At 43.9% G+C, this 21346-nt stretch overlaps 2 protein-coding genes across 2 annotated transcripts in view; one reads left to right on the top strand and one right to left on the bottom strand.

The window, feature by feature from the left end:
• Positions 1-21346, bottom strand: part of LOC148904521 (roundabout homolog 2-like) — a 78196-nt gene that overhangs the window by 4397 nt on the left and 52453 nt on the right. The window lies entirely within an intron of this gene.
• LOC148904525 (uncharacterized) lies at positions 389-3400 on the top strand. Its single transcript, XM_089024987.1, has one exon. It carries the CDS (start codon positions 389-391, stop codon positions 3398-3400), a length of 3012 nt encoding a protein of 1003 aa, XP_088881113.1.

Raw genomic sequence — 21346 nt, 5'->3', positions numbered from 1 at the left:
AGCCACGAAATTGTTAGATGAAACTATTTCAGGGCTTTTAAAGTATGAAAACCTGCAAAAACAGCGAAAAGACGATGTGTCTAAATCAGAAAAAGAAGAGGAAGAAGAAGAAGAAAGAGGAGGAGCAGAAGAAGGAGGTAGTGATGGTGGTGAAAGAGAAGAAGTACAGCAAGCGGACGAACGCACCATAACATACAAACTGTCCAAGGTTTCAGAACGTGAGGTCAAGAAATACAACGCTAATGGTTGCTCGTATAAAGCTAAATTGATCGTGCATGAGCGTGAAGGGAATTTGCTAAGAGATTGTCTAAACCAACTGGAAAACGTAATTACAGATGTTATACAGGATGTTAAGCGTAAGTGTGAGTTAGATAGTTCTAGAGATAAGATGAGGTTAATGATAGATTCTAAACATCTTAAGAAACCCGTTTCTACCCGTCTTATTAGTGTTTCAGAACAAAATGCAAGTATGATTTTATCTGAGCTAAGTAAGGTTCTGCAGTCAGATGAAACGATTCCCAATGATGAAACATTTGAAATTCACACAGTCGCAGTTAAGTTGCCTTTAGTCCGAGGTCGGGGAAAGGATCGTTTTAAGGTCTTAAACTATGCTAAGCAAAAGAAAATGAAGAAGAGTTTGATTTCTATAACGAGCAATGATGATTTATGCTGTGCCAGGGCGATCATCACGGGGCGTGAAATGTGTTTAAGTAATCCGCGTCTAAGACAGATCAAGATGGGCCGTTCTATACAAAAACGTTTAGCAATAGAGCTTCATCAAAAAGCGCACGTTCCATTTGGTGAATGTGGTCTAGAAGAGGTTGATTTGTTTCAAAAAGCACTGCCTGATTTTCAGATAATCGTATATAGTTTCGCCGCCAATAATGCGATTGTGTATGAAGGTCCTTCGAAAACAAACAAGATTATACTTTATCATAATGAAAATCATTTCGATACGCTAGTACCTAAACGTTTACCAAGTTTTTTCGGAAGGCGACATTATTGTGTAAAATGCAAGAAATATTTTCACGATATCCGAACGCACCCATGTTTAGATGTGTGTAAAACGTGTCAACGACGCAACTGTTTGCGCTCAGACAATTTAATGGAATGTCAAGATTGTCATAAATTTTGTAGAGATCACATTTGTCATGACGCTCATAAAAAACAGTATGTTCGTGGAAACAGGGTTTATCCTTCAAAGTGTGAGACAACTTATCGATGTGTCGAGTGTAACGCCATAGTCAGAACAGAGCGAAAACAAGCGCATCTGTGTGGTGAAAGGTTCTGCAAAAATTGTAAGCGGTTCGTTTCTGAAAGTCATTTGTGCTTTATGCAAGTTCAGAATCCTAAATCTCCCTCAGAACAGTTAATTTTTTTTGATTTCGAAACAGATCAGTCAAGTGGAGAACATATTGTTAATTTTGCTGTTGCGCAGGACTTTGTCGGTGATGTCAGTATTTTTGAGGGGTATTCAGCATTACAGGAATTTTGTGAATTCCTTTTCCGTGAAGATCACGCCGGAATTACAGCCATTGCACACAATTCGAAGTCCTTTGACAGCTTCTTTATTTTACAATGGTTGATGAAAAATCGACCAACTGCCAATACACAGATCATTCGATCAGGCCAGAAAATTATGCAACTTTTTGTCAAAGAATACGACATACGGATTATTGATAGTCTAAATTTTTTTCAGACAAGCCTCGCAAAACTGCCTAAGATCTTTGGTCTTGATGAATCTGAGTATAAGAAAGGTACTTTTCCCCACCGATTCAATTGCCGTGAAAACTGGGATTATGAAGGGGCCCTACCTGACGTGGAATATTATTCCCCGGGAGAAATGGACTCTTCCTCGAGGCTTAAGTTTTTGGAGTGGCACAGAGAACAACGTGCTCGTAATAACCATTTCGTATTGAAGGATGAGATCAAGGCCTATTGCGTACAGGATGTTAGGATTTTGAGAGAAAGCTGTATAAAATTCCGTTCACTTTTTCTCGAAGAAACGGGAGTTGACGTTTTTAGGTATGTTACCATAGCTAGCTTTTGCATGGCCGTGTACCGGTCAACATTTTTAAAGCCTAACACCATCGAAATAGTTCCGAAAAATCGATACCGTACAAGCTTTAAGCCTTATTCCATTGTTTCACTTCAGTGGCTAGAGTTTATTCGCTATTTGACAGGAAAAAATATTCAGCATGCGGAAAACGGCGGAGAATTTTGCATTAAGGATCATTTGACTGAAAAACCAATGTTCGTAGATGGGTATTGTGAGGAAACGAAAGAAGTTTTCGAGTTTTATGGATGTGTTACACATGCACACAATAAATGTTTTCACGGTTATGATTTTAATGCCATCAAGAAGGATACTAAGAATGCCGACATATATTTAGCAACTCTCTCGAGAGAAGAGCGTTTGAGATCCTTGGGATATGATGTGAAGCGTATTTGGGAGTGTGATTTTGAACTCCTAACTCGAACAAAGGAATTCAAAACCTTTTCGAAGAATTTTGAATTAGTAACTAGACTAGAACCTCGTGACGCATTCTATGGCGGGCGCACTTCAGGCTCCAAGCTATTTAATGAATGCGGCCCAAACGAAATCATAAAATATTTGGATTTTTGCTCGCTTTACCCAGCTCAAAACAAAGCTAAATCTTATCCAATAGGACATGCCAAGGTGATTACAGAGAACTTCGGCGATATCCGTGAATATTTTGGGTTAATAAAGTGTCGTGTACTCCCAAAGTCAAAGCTCTATTTTCCCGTGTTGCCGTTGAGGTTGTACAATAAATTGTACTTTCCCTTGTGTAAACAATGTGTCATAGATAAATGCAAGGAATGTACTCATTCAGTAGCACAAAGATCCTTTGTCGGTACATGGACTTCTATTGAGATTCAAAGAGCCTTAGAACTTGGTTATGAGATACTGGAAATAAAAGAAGTTTGGCACTTCGAAAACACATCTACGGAACTGTTTAAGGATTATGTAAACACATTTCTAAGAACAAAACAGGAATCTTCTGATTACCCGATTGATGTAGTAACCGAGAGCCAGCGTCAAGAGTACATTGCTAATTATTTTTCACACGAAGGGATTGCTTTAAGACCTGAAAAGATCGAAAAGAACCCCGGTCTTAGACAAATTTCTAAATTAGCTCTAAATTCATTATGGGGTAAATTTGGGGAAAGGGAAGATAGAGTACAATCAGAATTTGTTTTTCAATCACAGAGGTTTTATGAGTTAATGCACAGCTCTGAGATTATTGTGCAGGATTTACACCTAATTAATGAAGAAGTCATTGAAGTGGTTTATCAAAAACATAAGGACTTTGAGCCTGAAAATAATAGATGTAACATTTTCATTGCTATTTTCACGACTGCATATGGCAGGTTATAATTACATAAAGTTATACATGAGTTGGGTCCTCGGGCACTTTACTTAGACACAGATAGCGTAGTCTTCGTAAAAAATCTAGATAATCACGACGAGTATGAACCAGCGACCTCTGATTACTTAGGAGGCCTCACCAACGAATTTCAACCAAATCAGCATATTGAACGCTTTTATTGTGCTGGACCAAAGAATTATGCCTACTGCACAAAAGCAGCAGTAAGGGGGACTCGCGATTGATGCCGTATATTTGCGGGTTTTACCCGGGAAATTACGAACGCGGGTACAGCAGATTTACGGAAATTCCGCGAAAAGTCCCTTACTGCTGCTCTGTTGGGTACTGCAAACGAAGTATAAAATACTTCATATATAATGGATACCATCAAAAGTATCAAGAACAAGACTGTGCGCAAACTTAGAACCCAGGTTCTGGACAGGTTAGACGCAGACTTTGCCTTTACGACATTTATGGAAGGTAATACGGATGAGACTATGACGCAGGAAAGAGCAGAACAGATAATCGACCTAATGCCCGAGGGTAATTACCGTTTGGAGTTGACCTTTATAAAGTATCTGGACGGGGAATGGATTATTGAAAGGGGCCGCAATCCCATTAGAGCGTCTGGTAAAAAGAACCTGTTCGTCTTAAGTAAGGCTACCAACCCGGGAGCATTAGAAGGAATTGACATGTTATTCTATGAGGTTGCTTACCCTGTTACAGTGGTAATTTACGGGGCGTATGAAATGCCCACGCCAGATGTAAAGAAGTTACAACCAATGCGACATCCTGGTAACTGTGTTGGTAAGCTAGTCCGGGAATTCTTTGAAGATGCTTCCCGTGGTGGTAAGTTAACCTTAAAGCGCCGAGAAGCCATTCGAAAGTGGGAGCATTCTACCCGCAAGACTGGAGGAACCATAGCCAATATTAAGAAGTTGGAAGTGGCATTAGAGCGGCGTATACACGTCAAAGATATCACAGACGGGTTTATTTACTCTGGGACTCACAAATATGGAGGTAGAGGAGCTCCTATTGTTATCTACCAACATAATGGGCACGCTTGGCGGGAACTAAGGTTTCCTAAGAAGGTTAAGACCTCAGTCTACAAAGTATCTCCGTTAGCAGACTTGGTTCATGAGAATTCCATCTGGTTAATGGACGCAGAAGGTAGGCAATTTATGACACAAGACGGTACTTTGTATAGACCCGAAATGGAACAGCTGAAGATAGACAGCGTTTGTGAAGACCTGGGTGAAGATTTTCCCGAAGTATTAAGTTCTCGTTCCCTGGACTTCTTAGCCGCAAAGAAGCGTAATGGCTGGAAGCCGACTCCTAGCGACCTTCCAATTCCAAAAGCCTGCATAGAACATGGTCACGGAGGTCTTTGGAATATGGAATACGACGAGGACGAGTATGTCTCGCTGGATATGAAACATTGTTACCCTGCGTCTTTCAAAGGCCTAGGAGATTGTAAAGAGTATTATGACCGTTACGGACATCCGGGCAGCCAATTCTTTAGGGTAGCTTTGGATGGTACGTACGATGCCCCAGCAACAGGATTCGTTAGATTGACCAGCTGGAAGCTAAAGAAGGGATTACATCCCATAATTTACGCGTGGTATGGGAAGCATCTGCAAGAAAAGGAATGGATCCCTGTGCCGCTATTAAAGTTCCTTGAAGAACGGAAACTCCTTACGTACACTGCTCACGAGGCAATATTATGTCGCCGGGAGTTTACCAAATGGCTGCCAGAAGACAATGCTACCGCCCGCATAGTTATTGGTAAGTTCACTCAGGGCGCAAAGGAAGGGGAGAAGCACATGCAACGCCGCTTAATCACAGATAAAGGAGAATTAAGCTTCCTCGTGCAACGAGCTCACGACCAAGGTTCAATGGTGTCAGTAGAGAAGTGGGATCATTTCACAGATTCCCTGCAACAATGGAATGCCTTGTGTTACTATCAAGACCACAGACCGCAGTATTACCATCTGCGTGCTAGCATGTTAGCTTACGCCCGCATTAATCTCTTAGCGATGTTGCTGCGGTTTGACAAGGAAGACATTCCAAGAGTAGCTACTGACTCTTTGTACGTCAAACCTGCAGTGCTTGAAAAGGTGCAAGAGTTCTACACCGACGACGAATTAGCAGAAAGCGGGCAATGGAGGGTCAAGGACGAAGAGATAAAGGCCTGGCGAGCAAGAGTAACCTACGACGGTAATCATACTAAAGGAACGGTAACCCCGACTGAGGAACCATTACCAAGTGTCACAGACCCCATTTCTTACCACCGCTTCTCTTATCTTTACGGAACAGGAGGCAGTGGTAAGACTACCAGAGTCCTGCAACTATTCCCTAAAGTAACCGTATTAACTCCTACACATCGTTTAGAACGCGAACTCGCCGCTAAGGGCTTTGAAGCACAAACTTACCACAGTTTCTTTCGTTGGAATGGCACTAAATGGGTCCCAGAAGCTATTCATGATATTCCTCCTGTGATCTTATGGGATGAAATCTGTACTGTGCCCTTAGAAATCCTAAAAGAGTTCGTAGACTTCCTAAAAGGTAAGTGCCAGGTAATCTTCGCAGGAGATCCTTGCCAGCCACCCCCAATAGCAGGGGAAATGCCCCACGAATGGTTAAAAGGAATGGTAGATTACGCAGAGGAAATTAACACCGATTACCGTAGCAAGGATCAAGTAAGGAACCTCAAAGCGGAACTAAGGGGCCTTACAGACGCTCAGCAATGTAAAGTACTCCGTAAGAGAGTACGAGCCAAGTCCTATGAGGAATTCATACAGGCCTGGAACCCCAAAGATGTTGTCTTAAGTAGTAAGCGTGCTTCTCAGGCCCGTATTCAAAAAGATCTGTTAAATATTCACCGCGAAAGATTCCCCACTAATCTCGTACCCGTTTGCTATAAGCCCCGAGATACCAGAATGCAGAAAAGAGACGTACGGGTACCTGGCACTGACATTACTTTAGAGAACGCAGTTACCCACGATAAAGCCTGGGTGCAAATGAAAGACGTAGAAAGGATTACTTCCCACCCCGATTGGAGACTTGGTTACTGCATGACGGTACATAGTGCCCAGGGATTAACCGTAAAAGAAACGATGTGGATCATAGACCAGCGTTTGTGTTGGAGTAACTTAATTTACACCGCCGTAAGCCGCGTAGAATACGCCAAGCAATTGAAAAGAGCTTGGGGTCCGCAACTGCGTTACGATAAGACCCCAGAAGACGTAGCCAAAGAGAACATTACGAAGAAACTCCTTCGCTACAAGCGCCACGACGAAGAAAAAAATATGACGTTCGACCTCTGCGTGGACGACGTCTATAAGAAAGGGGCAAGGTGTGCCAAATGTAACATACCTCTACTATGGAGGTTTGACCCGAATGACGATCAGCAGTTCTCCGTGGATCGTATCAACAACAAACGCGGGCATTGCAGAGGTAACGTAAGACTGACATGCCTAGAGTGTAATCGGGCGCGCGGTGCTGCGCTACTCTGAGTCTTTGGGGACTATGAGCAGCTCTTCCATGACAAATCCACGACTTGGGCCATTTAGGTAATACAACACGGGTTGCCCTTCCTTGGTGACGGACTTTGAAATCTCATACGTTTCCAAAGACCAGTTAGGATCCGTGGCTCTCTTACTGCCACCTTCGAGTTCCCCCGGCTGATAGAGGTATCTGACCACTATGTTGCGGGGTAGCTTTTTTTCCTTCAGTCCGACCGCCCTCGAACTTCTGACGTAGGACTTGTGTTCCACGTGTTTCTTTTTTATGGCATCTCTGGGTTTTATTCCCGTAGCCCTGGCCGCCTCGTTGTTCAAAGCCGCGACGACCTGGGGGAGCCTCTGAGTCCATTCTCTGTTGCGTTTGGATGGATCTTCCAGCTCTTTCCAATACTGGTACCCAAAGAGACGCTCGGCCAGGGTCTTATTGAATCTTTCGACGATGCTTTGACCCCTGTGGTACTCAGCTTCGGCTCTCCTAATCTTAGTGTCATGGTCTTTCAAGGTCTTAGTAACCACGCCCATGAACTCTGTCCCCGCATCCACTTGCAGCAGCTTAGGCCATTTCAAGACGCGCTTATAAATCCTACCTAGGGCTTCTGCGACTTCCCCAGAATCCTTGCTGGTTATGGGTTCGGCGTCCTTATATCTGCTTGCGATATCGACTACGGTCAAAGCGTACCTATAGGTCTTCTTTCTCACCTTGTCGTGCGGTAAGAAGAGCAAATCTGCCTGATGAACTTCATTGGGGGTATTTACGGTAAAGCTGGGCCTGGGAATGTACTTAGGCACGGGAAGATAAACCTGCCAGAGGGTTTGTTTTCTTAGCCAGTTCTTAGCCGTTTCATCTGATACCCTGGCCGCGGTCGCGAGTTTTTTAATAGCTGACGCTCCTTTCCAATAGCCTTCAGGCCCATAGTAAATCCTTTTAAGTTTGTCCTCAGTTCGGCCCATTATATGAATAGAATCGCGCTTCGCTTGATTCAAGCGAAGGATAAAACAAGATTGATCTTACGTCCATTAAAATCCACCGTCTTTCCGTCCACTTTAATGGTGATGTTTATGCTTTCCACCAAATTAGACAAGTCATAGCTCAAAGAAATGGGGGTGTATTCTACCAGGTCAAATGGATTACCTTTGGGTAGAAACTTGGACATAAGAGAAGACTTTTCTCCATTATTGTAACTATGGATCAAGTCGCAATAGACTTCGTAAGAGGATGCGACTTTCCATTTTACATCATATGTAGTACCGCTATTTATTGTGGTACTAGTAAGGCCCAGGAGTTCTACCAATGAACTGCCTTTTAAATTAACGCTCCCACTATTTTTTTGAATTTCATTTCATGGGGTAATCCTGTGGTAAGAGTATATCCATGCTTTGCTAGCTCCTTAGCCAGTGTTATAGGTGTGTATTGGGAATCTGGTATTTTTGGTTTGGCGGCATTGTCAACGACAAAGCCGCCAATCAAATTATACCAAGAATTGTACAAAGAGCAACTAACCAACCTAACCCTTTCCGCGCGGATGGGAGGATTCAGATAAGTGGTAAAGTCATTCTTGTCGCTTTCCAAAAAGACGATCATTATATTAGATACGCCAAGGCCACGCCTCCTGCCAGCCCTGCGACTCCTACGAAGACCAACTCACTATTTTTTTGTTTCTTAGAAGGCTGGTAGTAATTCTTAAAGTCAGGCTTCTTTAACACCACTGTGGGGTGCGCCTGCGAATAAAGTTTGAAGGCGTAGTCTGTGTTTTCGAAGTTCTTATCCGCCTGCATTTTGTCTTGGTAATTCTTATCCAACCAATCCCTGTAGGCTTGTCTTTTTTTATTCCAAGCCGCCACGTCCCGCTGATATTTCTCCAGCGCTAAGTCGTGCCTTTTTCTTTCGGCGTTAGATTCTGCGTTTTTATCACCGCTAACTAATTTATCCAGATATCTACCACCATAATTAGCCCCTGTAAATGCTAAAGCTGCAATAACTCCACCTGCGACTAAGCTAACCATTATATGTTAGGCAGGTACTTTTCCTTTCGTAGGTAATTCTTTGCCATGATAGCCCCGCCTACGGCAGCGGTCATTTTAGCGAAATTAGCGAAGCTCTTGCTTGGGTCTTCAGTAAAGTCTTCTTTGAGCACTTTCTTACCTACCCAACCAATACCCGCAACGATGGAAGTAATGATAGCTGCTTCTTCAACAGTTTTCAACAACGCGGTCGACATTATATTACAAAGCGAGAAGGTTATTCCATTTCAGGGATTTTGTTTTTTCTGACCTCCACAGGTGCGTGATATGTTGGGGCCTCCCACTTTACTTCTGGCTTCATATTCCGCCATTGTAAGTAAAAGCTGCCTGCTGCTATAGCAATTCCTAACGCGCCGATGACATAGCCGGGATTCCAAAAGGATTCGCTTTCGTCCTCCACCTTTTCTTCTTTTTTGGCTTTCTTCTTCCTGTTCATCTCCGCGAGCTTCTTTCCCGCGGCAACTCTGCCTGCAGATTTAGGCTTGGTAATCTTCTGCTCCTCCTGAGGTTGTTCTTCGGTGCCACTCATCTTATATCTAAGGACTTGAAGGACTTGATAATAACTTGACGGCGACTTGACAATGACTTAAGGATGACTTGATTAAGTACTTAAGGACGACTTGGCAATGACTTGACTAAGTACTTGAGAATGACTTAAGACGACTTGACTAAGTACTTGACAATGACTTGACTAAGTACTTAAGACGACTTGACAATGACTTGACTAAGTACTTAAGGATGACTTGACTAAGTACTTGACAATGACTTGACTAAGTACTTGACTAAGTACTTAAGACGACTTAAGGACGACTTGACTAAGTACTTGAGGCGACTTGATCATCAGCAAGTGCTGCCTGGAAGACCTTTTCGACTTCTCTATCCTTCTTGAAGTCCTTCCAAGATGTCCCGAAGGAACCTAGTACCTCCTTCAAGTTGACGTGCTGAGCTACGTGAAGTGCCGCAGAGGCTACTGCCATTAACTTACCGCACTTCAAAGACAACCACCCGCAGGTTATTTTAAGTTCTTGGGATATGACATAGTCCTCACTTATGTCCTTCCGCAGTTGCTCCACGTCGTCTATGGGCAGCGCAAGTCCAAGCAATTTAGTCGCAAGTCGGATAGCGGAGTCTGCGACGGCGTCCGTGGTCTTACTTGCAAGGGCGGCCTCGTACCTCTTATGGAACTTCTTGACTTCCTCTTCTGACAACTTGTTAACCTGCTCATGGGTAAGTTCCTTGCCTATCATTTCTTTACACTTCCCCGAAGACACAAGGATGTTGAGTTGTTCCTTAAGGTTACTTTCATCTAACTGCGTGGGGACTTCATCTAAGAGCTGCTCAATCTCCATATACATTAACGTCATAAGGAAACCTCAAAGAGAAGATCATCTTGGAATGTTGGTGCGTCTTTAGATGTCGCATGTATTCATGCAACTGTTCCTTGCTTATCTCACCGCCGTAGTCGCTTAAGATGGTTTCCAGGTCTGACTTGCTCGGAGTATAAAATACGACAAGCGAACCTATGTTTTCCCTAAAGGGTTTAGAGACACTGGTAAGCTGCTGCGAGAGCAACCAAACGCTGATATTGTCGTGTCTGCCGCTGAAAGCGAGCTTCACTAATTCGGAGGTGCGTCTTTTTACGTCGTCCCCACAGGCAATGTCATCCAATATGAGTAAAGTCTGTGTATTCTTGGGGAATTGCTTGTGCCAGAACTTCAAATGGCTGGATAACTCGTTGGGGTCTAAGATATCTACGAAGAAGTCGTCATCATTCCTGCCTATGCCTTCCCAGGTAACATTATTCCTGTAGGTAGGGCATAATAGCACTATGTAGTCGAAGCGGTATCTAAAGGATCCTAATAGCTGCTCCACGACGAATTGGGTCTTTCCGCAGCCGGTGGGTCCTACTATCAGAGCATTGCAAGGTATGTGATCTGGGTTCATATATAGATGGAGTCAGTGGAAGCAGTAAGAAGGATTGTCGCCGACGCAAAAGATAAAAGAGACACCATAGAAATGCAAAGGGAGGAGATAGACCGGTTAAAAGAGCGCGTGCAGGAATTGTACGATGAAATGTGCGGTCTGAAGCGTGCAGAACGGTTTGGCGCCTTGTTGACGATGGCGACGTGGGCTAAGGAGTCCATTAAGGACTTCATTCAATATCCCCCCTAGAATGTTAACAATTAGGTTAGATCTTTGTTAAGACACCCGGAAGCTATTTCAAAGAGTGTCTTAGAATGTTAACAATTAGGTTAGATCTTTGTTAAGGAATAACATACCTCGAAATAAAGATGTCTTAGAATGTTAACAATTAGGTTAGATCTTTGTTAAGATGTTATATAGTGGTTATTGTACTGTTATGTATAGATGGACTGCGCGGCGTGTAAAAAGAAGTTTAGCTCCAAGCAAAGACTACAATACCATGTCCGTAATGGTGTTTGCACAAAGAAATTGAGTAAAGTTTGTAAGGATTGTGGTAAGGAATTCAGTACTGTTCAAAAGATGCGACAACATCAGGACAAGCGTATTTGCATACTTTGCAAGGGCTGCAATAAGGAATTCCCTTTGGGAATGCAGCAACACTTAAAGAGAGGAGTTTGTGATCAGACCAGGCAGTGTGGTTTCTGCAATAAGATACTTAGTAGTCGACAACGTCTTCAAACGCACCGGAAAACGCATGAACTAAGTTATAAGTTCCACTTTAGGAGCTACGACTTAGAAGGCGTGGATTGCTACCAATGTGCGGATTTGATGAGTCGCTGCCCGCATAAAGAGGATTACTTAAGGAATCGCATAGATTACCATAAGAAGATAGTCCGTACTTTCCCCTCTTTTGAACGCGCCGAAGGCGTTCCGTGGACTAAAAGGGAGTATTGGAGGCAGGAGTGTGATCGCTGTGGTTGTGTCAGAGAAGAAGAACATATCTTCAACTGCTTAACAATTACTTAACCTAATTGTTAACATTCTAAGACACTCTTTGAAATAGCTTCCGGGTGTCTTAACAAAGATTTAACCTAGATGTCAACGTTATCAGACATCTTTTTCCTTTTTTTTTTTTTTGAGGTATGTTATTCCTTAACAAAGATCTAACCTAATTGTTAACATTATTGGGTGTCTTTTTTTTTGAGGTATGTTATTCCTTAACAAAGATCTAACATAATTGTTAACATTATTGGGTGTCTTTATTTCGAGGTTCCCAGTGTCTTAACAAAGATTTAACCTAGATGTCAACGTTATCAGACATCTTTTTTTTTTGAGGTATGTTATATGCTAGCCTACGCAGCTGCCTTTCTGGGAGGCATTCTAATTACCCTTTCAATATATGGACTGTATTACTTGCGAACTACCTGCCGACTGCATTACGACTCCCAAAACACGTAAAAAATACACCTGCCTTCATTGCGACAGGGTATTCTCCGAAGGATCCTTTGTGGGGCATTGGTGCTCTGCGGAGCAGCGGACTTTAGCAGACGTCCTTACGAATGCAGAGGACTCTCAGGCTCATACTTGACTACGTCAAATACCCACCTGCCATCCTTTTTACCATGACTCATAACATGGGTAACGTCCTGCCCTTCGATGGCGTACCTTATCCTATCGGGCGCCCAAAGGGTGTATGTTCTTTTTTTATTCTTTAAGACCAAGCGCAGGCGGTCCAAGTCTTCGAAGACCACATATTTCTTTATCTCGTAGATTTCCCCTATTCCTAAATCCTTCCAGTGTGTTTGGATGAACTTTAACTCGTTAAATTTATCCTTGTCCATATATTCTATGAAATATCTTTAAGTGTGTTGCCAAAGTCTCCGAGGTTTTAAAGACCTTACAACACCACCTGCAGGGAATTCGTAGGTGTTCAGCATACGCAGTGATCTCCCTGCAGATTTCGTCGTAGTCGCTGCCTACGAGCACCTTATAGCCGTTTTCTTCATACCTCTGTAAGAGTAGTTGCTGATCTTCAGATAACCTGCCGTTGCCTTTCGGGGTCTTTAGCTCTATGCAGAAACCGCGGTAATGGGTGTGCGCATTCAAAATGAGCAGGTCGGGTTGACCGCGTTGGTAGCCCTTCTGCCAGCACTTTATGCGCTTTCCATCCGAGTCCTGCAGTTCGCCTAGACCAGGGGTTACGAGCATTTGGGGGTAAAACCTGCGGATGTAGTCCACCACCTTTTTATGTAAGTCGAACTCATTTTCTATTTTGAATACCAACTTGTTTGGACCGTCGAAGCGCTTGTCTATTGCATATTTACCCGTCTTACGCAGCGCGGGTAGGACTTCCTCAAAGACCCAATCACGAAACTCCACAGCTTTGGGTAGTTTGGAGCTAAATATCAGTTCGTACAAACCAGGTTCGGATATAAACACGGAATGTGGCTGTGCGTTAGCAAGGGAGCGGTGATTTGGAGCCCCCCTTAGCTCATCCAACCTTTTCTTGTATTTATCAGAGACGTGATCCTTAATTGCATCTCTGGGGCGCTCATAGCCCAACGCAGCTGCCACCTCCTTTGCTTTGAAGTACAAAGTTTCGCCTTGCACTATGCATTGCAGTTTGGTGTCGTTGTTTTCGAATACGCGAAGCATTGTATATCTAAGAAATATTTTAACCTTAATATGCAACGCTCTTTAGCTGATTCATTTCTACGCTCAGTTGCGCGTCAGACACCACAAAGACGTAGCAGTTTATCTTGTCGCCGTCGCCCGCGGAGGCATTTTTGGTGCGCTTGATCTCCAATGTTATGCCATCCTGGGTGTTTACCAGCCGCAAACCCTGGCCATGTAGGTCTTCGTCGTTAATGGTGCGCATGTCAATCCACAGCGCATACTTGTCCTTAAAGAATTCCTCAGGGCTAATTTGGTTGCCAAACTTACGCTTTGCCTCCCTGTACACGTCTGCGGGCTTTATCCCCTGGGAGTAAACTTTGTTGGGAACGCCGTTTATGTTGACCCCCACATTAGTAATGTTGGGGTTGTGAAAGGCTTCGGAGTCGCGCTTACCAGCCTCGTAGGGTTTGGCAAACACCAACATCAACCCCGTGAGACTTCTTCGGGGGAGGTTAATACTTTGGTTAATAACCTCATCCGTCTTATCCAGGAAGCTGAACGTCTTATACATCACTACGTGGTCGTAAAGGAATGCCTTCCCGGAGCTGTATTCCATGCCAGCGCTACGTGCCAGATCTTCGCTGTACACGGTCTCGTACTGCAGCTCTAAGTTGGTGATAGAATAAGGATCGACAGCCCCGCTAATCGCGCTGTCCATGCCTCCAATAACGTTTGTAGTGTCTGCCAAGGTTACTTCAAACTGTAACTCGGATAACTGCCTGGGGTAGTACGCGCCATGACTCGTAATCACTTCGAAATCCAAAGGGATAACGTACTTTCTACCATAGGCGGTCTTTACCCTCGTCGCGTCTGCTACTGCGGTTGCTCCGCCGGAGTCCGTAGGCGCGGGGTTGGTTTCACTGCGAAGCTTACGAATAATAACGCTTCCAATTCCCTGCTCTATCTTTTGTGCACGGTCAAAGGCTGTTAGCCACAGATCCTTATACGTGGTGTACAAATCGTACCTATTCAAATCCAAGAGGGATTCCCCTGCGAACTTGATTCTCATCTTAGAAACGAGGTTCCTACCCACGTTATTGACGGTATAGCGCTTGTCCTTGGTGCTTGGTTGTATTGCTAGGTCAAACCTTAGCGCCAGGGTGCCAGGAACCAACACTAGGTTATCCGTTAGGCGGGGTACGCCTACATACAGCGTCTCCCCGGGCTTTGCGCTAGAAGGTGTGAATGTAACCCGGTGAAAGGTGCGTTCTGCTTTCAGTCCGCCAACCTGCTTAGGTAATACGTTGGGATTTAACTTTGAGCTTATCATATATAATGGAAGTAGAAGGAACGGATTTTGATCCCCTTACCGAAGAAGGCCAAGTCGATATTAACGATGAAGAATATGAAACCCTGCTTCCTGATGACAATGTAGACCCCCGAGGCCTTTTTAATAAATTGCTGAACAAGTATGGCGTCGGGGCCCGCGATGCTATGCGTGCTTTGAGAGATAAATTTAGGTCTAAGAACCCCCACAAACCCATTCCAGAATACTTACAAATGGAATCCCTTAGCGTGCGGTCGGACTTAACGTCGGAACTCATCAATGACCTAAGAGAGCGATACCCAAGCCTAAACCTGGCTCTTTTGGACATCCAAATAGGAGACAAGGGGCAGGTTCAAGTTAGAGAATCGGGTAGGGAAAAATGGCACAACCTGTATCAAAGGAAGAATTCCCGCCTGCTTAACAACCAGCTTCCAAAAGGAGTCACAAATGCGCTGGGAGCACCCAACTTAACGATGCTAGGAACTTTGACAGAAAAGGAAACGAAAATTGCTCGAGATGCCTTTGTCAAAGGCATTTCGAAGCCTGGCTACAAAGATGCCCTCAGATCCGCAATTAAAGTACAAGAAGAGCAGCGGGTAAGACTCGAACAATTAGAGACCGTCGAAGAGGAAAAAAGCAAACAACTTAAAGAACTTCCAAAAGATAGCGACGCGACTGGAGGCTTAATGAGATACTTAGAGAAAATAAGGGCTGAAAGGGAAGCACTTAAGAATGAAATACAGGAAAATAATATAACCATCGATGACCTTACGCGACAACTCGATATGCTAACCAAAGATGAGGGTGGCATCACTAAGCTCCTTGATGATTTTAAGGAGGATAACATAGCATTACAAAATAGAATAGAAGAATTGGAAGACGAATTCATGAAACAAAGTAGGTTAACCACTGAGAGTCATGCCGCTGAAATTGCAGACTTTAGAGCTAGGTTGACTAAGCTGTTGGATGAAAAAAGCGGTGTGGTAAAAAGGTTACAGACTGCGGTAAACGAAGCGGCGGGGAAAGACGTAGAACTACAGCGCTTAGGACAAGAATTAATGGAGTCTGTTAACAGAGAAAGACAAGTAATGGTGGACAAGGCAGTGGCGGAGGAACAAATACGGCAACTTCAACAGGCCGTCGAAGACTTGGAGTACGAAATAGATCGACAGCGAGTAATAATCGAAGATCAAACGCGCCCTGAAGAAGAAAGGGAGGCAGCCCAAAAGGAAATAGAAACCCTTCAGGAAAGAGTCGCGGAATTACATGCGCAAAAGGAAAACCTGGAAAGAGAATTGGGGCTTACCACCAAGGAAAAGGTAAAAAGAGCCCTTTTGAAGTATGGTATTCCACTGGCATTCGCGGTCGCTATTTCGAGCGTAGTAGGTGTGATCTTTTCTGCGCTTAAGGCTACAGGCGCAGGCGTAAAAAAATTAGGTAATGGACTAACGGCCTTAGGAAAAAAGATGGCAGCCGGTTTGCCTGGGCTACTGGGTTCGGTCGTTTCCTTGGCACTTAGGGCCGGCGGAGAACTATTGAAGTTCGTGGGGAATAACGTTTGGATCTTGGTAGTAGCTATTGGGGTGGTACTCTTGAAGAAGATGAAGGTTTGATCTTATCTGGGTACGTTACTGGTGGCTTATCGTCGTCGGGAATCCGAGGTGTTCTCGACTGGGGATAAGTAAAGATAGTATTCGCGCCGCCTTGATAATGCGAAACTAAAGGTATGAAAGTCATAGTACTAATGGTCTTATGACTCCAGGTAGCATCCACCGGGGAGCCAGCTGCCGGATAGGTGGTATTTATCCCAACAATACCCGAATGGGTTCTCCTTGTGTCGCTTGGACGAATTTGAAGCCTCGCATGTTGACAATTAGCTATTATGTGAAAAGTCACCGGTGTTAGGTTCTCCAAGCTCGTGGTCGTGGGCTCAAAAGTGAAGTGGGTTAAATGCCTCTTTTTTTTTTTTTTTCCTGTAGGGTAGTAGTGGGTGGTCATTCTCATCAAGGATTCTAAACCCAACATTGCAATCATTCCATGCACTAATGTTAATAGTGCATATGATAATACCAAGACCTCCAACCTTCACCTGCAGGTTGGTATCATGCCAGCTATCGTCAGAGTACTCCTCCTCCTCTAAATAATGAAAAAACGAATCTTCCTTTACATGTGGGTTATTCATATATTTAAAGGCTAACTACCGTAAGGGCGCTAATAGTTTTGTGATTATAAACGTAATCTCTTTTATCATCTATGCTATTTATCGTAACCCTCCCCGTATCGTCTACTCTTATCTGCAGCTTTACCTTCCCATGACAATCGGCGACCATATGAAAAGTCCAAACCGATAGATTTTCAAGGCTGCTGGGGTTGGGCTCTACGGAGAAATGCGTAGGCTCCCTGTTATCATCTTTTACGCGCATAGGCTGTAATACTCCATTGTCGTCGCAGAAACGAAATCCTACGTTGGCATGACTACTTGCGCCAATGCAAATACTACAAAGGATTAACTTCTTTCCTGAGTAGTTCAAATTCACAGACATCCCCGTAACATCAACCCAAGAGCTCTGGGTGTATCTTTTCTCACCTTTGTAAGTCGTATAAACACAATCTACTCCAGCCATGTAGGGGTTGTTCATCGCCATATATAATAACTCAGACCAATGCTTGCAGCTGCTAGACCGGCTTTTAGTAAGTTATGGTCATATTCCTCAGGTATCGCAGGTAGGACCTTCTTTGATGGTTTCTTAACTGTGGGTAGCTTCGTTTCGTGTGACTTTTTTGGCTTCTCTACGAAGTGAGGAATGTTCCTAAGAGTGTCAGAGTTCACGTCGTTCACCCCAAACTTCATATCCTTAGTAGCTCGCTGCAGTTTGTTGTTGTATCCTACTACAGAACCAGTATTTATAGATAAATTACTAGGCATTAACCAACAACCCGGGGCTACTGCATAGTCCAACCTTGCCTTAGAATTTTGTATAGCTAGTTGGTAACGCTGTACGCCCTTGCTAATGTCGCCCTCCAAGATTGAACTTTCAAATAAGATCAAGGCTTCGGCTCGCGTCTCTTCTGCGGCGCCCGTATTTCCGATTATGCTGGATCGGGTGTTTACCTGAGCTCCAAGGATAGAATACACGTAAGCTTCTATGCTGCGGCTTAAACGGGCAAGGCCGGCTTTGGTTAGTCCTTTACCTTCTGGGGGTATGAAATTAAGATATTGCTTTGTTTGCTCGTCGTTGGTAATTTTGATAATCAGTGGATTAGCCCCTGCATACTTACCGCCCTCGTCTTTGAACAAAGGTCCGTCTCTAACTTCCTTAGTGGTCTTAGCGTTTGGTTCAAAGAAGGTGCTACTGTCGTGAGTTTCTTTGTGATACCCAGTGTTCCATCGTAGATTCAACGCATGAACTTCCTTATCACTTAGCTCGTGTCCACCAATCCCCCAATAAGCCCAAATATACCCCAGACCATTGTTAGCGCCGGCAGTGCATCGGAAATCCTTCCCTACAACGTCAAACTCCTTACAAAGTCTGTCATAAGCCGGCACGCTGTATTTATTATCTCTTGGATAAAACGTGGCATCTCCCGGCAGCGCAGTAACACCCATTTCATGCAGTATTCTTCTAACCGTGAAGTGAAAATGAAACATAAATATTGAATTCTTCATCAAGCTTGCGCTTACACCACAGCCGCTAGTGGCACACCAAACTGCAAAGTTTAGTTGCTGCGGCCAATAACGCATGTTAGGACCACTTAACCATTCATGAGATTCCTTAGCGGTGGTATGAATAATGGGTACGTCTTTGAAGATATCCCGCACCTTTAACGGAAAGGAATGCTTGTTAGAAATCCGCATGTTCAGCGTTAGGTCCAAGCTTGGGTGTTTATCAAATGAAACTGCGGGTATCGGATAAGTACTGGTACCAAGCAATAATTCCTTTGACCAACTGGGTTCAACATGCGTTGGCGCTGGCGTTGGCTTATGCATTGGCGAATGCTTCAGTTGATCGTCTATTTGATTAACCAGCGTAGGCTTCAAATCCTCGTTGCTGTACATCCTAGAGCCGTTATAGTAAATACCATCGGGTCTTCTTTCGAACTTACTGGGGTCTGCATGTGGAAACATCTTCCTAAATGCTCTCCAATTCCAGTAATCCCGGTTGTCGTGATGTGGCTGCTCCTCAATATCATTCCCAAAAGCGTCGTACATTAGTATATATAATGGATGTTATACCATCAGCGCCTCCACTTTATCCTGAACTTCCTAAGGAACCTAACGAATTAAACGCTGAAAACTTTCGTCTGAATAAAGCGAACTTAATCCTGGCTTACTTGGAAGGGCAGACAAAACACTATGAAAAAGTTAGAAAAAAGTACGTCAGAGCCCGGAGTACGCTACATAAGATTTCGATAACTTCAGGGTCCATATCTGTTGTGTTAACGGGCTCCGGCGTTGCTACTTCGCTTACTGGACCGGGAATAATTGTTGGAGTTCCTTTGGCCAGCGTTGGGGCAGCCTGTGGTATTATTTCAGCTGTTGCTACGGGCATTATGAAACAGTTGTCAAGCAAAATATCAACACACGACACGACAATAGCTCTGTCAAGGGCTAAAGTAAATACGATCACTGACCTTGTCTCAAAGGCTTTGCGTGATAGAAAGATAGACGACGTAGAATTCTCGCTTATTCTGGCCGAAGAGGAAAAGTACGAGAAATTAAAGTCGGACATAAGAAATAAAAAAACAGTCGTAAAAGATCTTTCCGAGGAATCTCGCAAAAAGATCTACCAAGAAGCGAAAGAAGAGCTTCAAAGAAAGCTTGCTCAGTAAACATCTGCTTCGAAAAGAGCGTGACGGGATTCTATTTACATATCGAACGTCAGTCTAGAAAATATGCAAATTAGAGTGTAAGACATAAATATAATAATTTTCACATACATAAGCGTCCAGATGTGTCTGGCGTTCGCTTGTGATCGTGGACTTTGGGGCTGGGGAGGCCTAAAGTCCCGAGTTCGAGCCTCGCTGTAGACGCATTTGGACCGGTTGCTGTGAGTGAAAAAAAGCCTCCCCCACTCACAGCAACCGTGGGGGGAGGGGTAGAAAGTGCGATTCAACCCCGCGATGGGGGGTTTTGCGATTGGAAAAGTTGGAAAAGTCAGGGGGTGTCTCGGGACGCTGTCCGGAGTTCACCCTCTGGTGGGTCGTAAGAAAGATATATGTGTATGTACTAGAGGGCCTCTGGCGCGGGATGAAATAAGCCCCGTAAGCCCAAAATGCAAAAAACCCCACTGGGGATAGCTTGGTGTTCTGCGCGATGCATTCCCCAGTGGGGTTTCTGGCAAAATAAACGCCAGTTTTGCATTTTTATTTTCTCGGAATCCATCCTAACAGGGGGTGGTTGGGGTCTATTTTGTAAAATATTTCGTAAATTACGTCAGGATAATAAGGAATATCCTTATCCAGCCGACAAAACATCCACTCGGCTTTTGTCATATCAGAAACCTCAGGAATAGACTTACCGGTAATTTCAGACAAAAGATAGGGGATACTTTTATAATATTTCCCTAGCTTTAATTTTTTCAATGTTTTCCGTAGACTTTGCGGGGTTGGCTCTTCTAAATGGTCTATGATTTTCTTCTTTACTTCGTTGTCTAAATATGCCGGTCGTAAACCTTGGATATGACTCATCCAGTCCCTAAAGTATTTTATTCTTTTGTATGGGGTCTTCTTACGACCTCCATTGGCGTAATACTGCTCTCTGGTAGCACAAGGTACGGCATTACGAATATTCTTACCACATTCGTAACACTGTGCTGACGTGTCGTCTTCTATTTGCATTTTCTTGTCACAACACCAGAAACCCTTGGGCTTAGGTATGTTAACTTTAGGTGCTAAGCAAACTATGCAGAAGTTGTTTACGAACTCTTTACATTCATGCATCGTATATCCAACAGAATACCTTATACTTCGTTTGCAGTACCCAACAGAGCAGCAGTAAGGGACTTTTCGCGGAATTTCCGTAAATCTGCTGTACCCGCGTTCGTAATTTCCCGGGTAAAACCCGCAAATATACGGCATCAATCGCGAGTCCCCCTTACTGCTGCTACAAATGATGGGGCTACAGTGGTGAAGGTGCGAGGATTTCAGCTGAATCACAAAAATTCTCAGCTGATCAACTTGGAGAGTATGAGGGCATTGATAAATGATTACGAAAGAGATGGTGTCATTAAAGTAGTCAATGAAAACAAGATCACCCGTCAACCTGTCACAAGAAAGATCGTCAACAAACGAGAAGAAAAGACCGACAGGATCGTGTTCGATAAACGAGTATTGATTGATGGAGGAAAAGATACCATTCCTTTCGGATATCATTGGTCACCTCCGGTCCTCGAAAGAGAATCATGTAAACACCCTCCTTACGTAGATCTTAATTCATTGCCCTTATTCTCTGCACACTCCGATCTGGAGCTCGAGAGGGCACTAGGAGAACTGTTTCTGTACGAAAACGAAAATCCCGAGGGAGGAAACCAAGCGAGTGACATTGA

Source organism: Actinia tenebrosa, unplaced genomic scaffold, assembly GCF_029948245.1.
Source record: "Actinia tenebrosa isolate PJP-AT-01 unplaced genomic scaffold, QUT_ActTen_1.0 PGA_scaffold9__36_contigs__length_13948895, whole genome shotgun sequence".
Classification (NCBI taxonomy): domain Eukaryota; kingdom Metazoa; phylum Cnidaria; class Anthozoa; order Actiniaria; family Actiniidae; genus Actinia; species Actinia tenebrosa.
The sequence above is the reverse complement of the archived record's forward strand: the minus strand, read 5'-3'. Positions and strand labels throughout refer to the sequence as shown.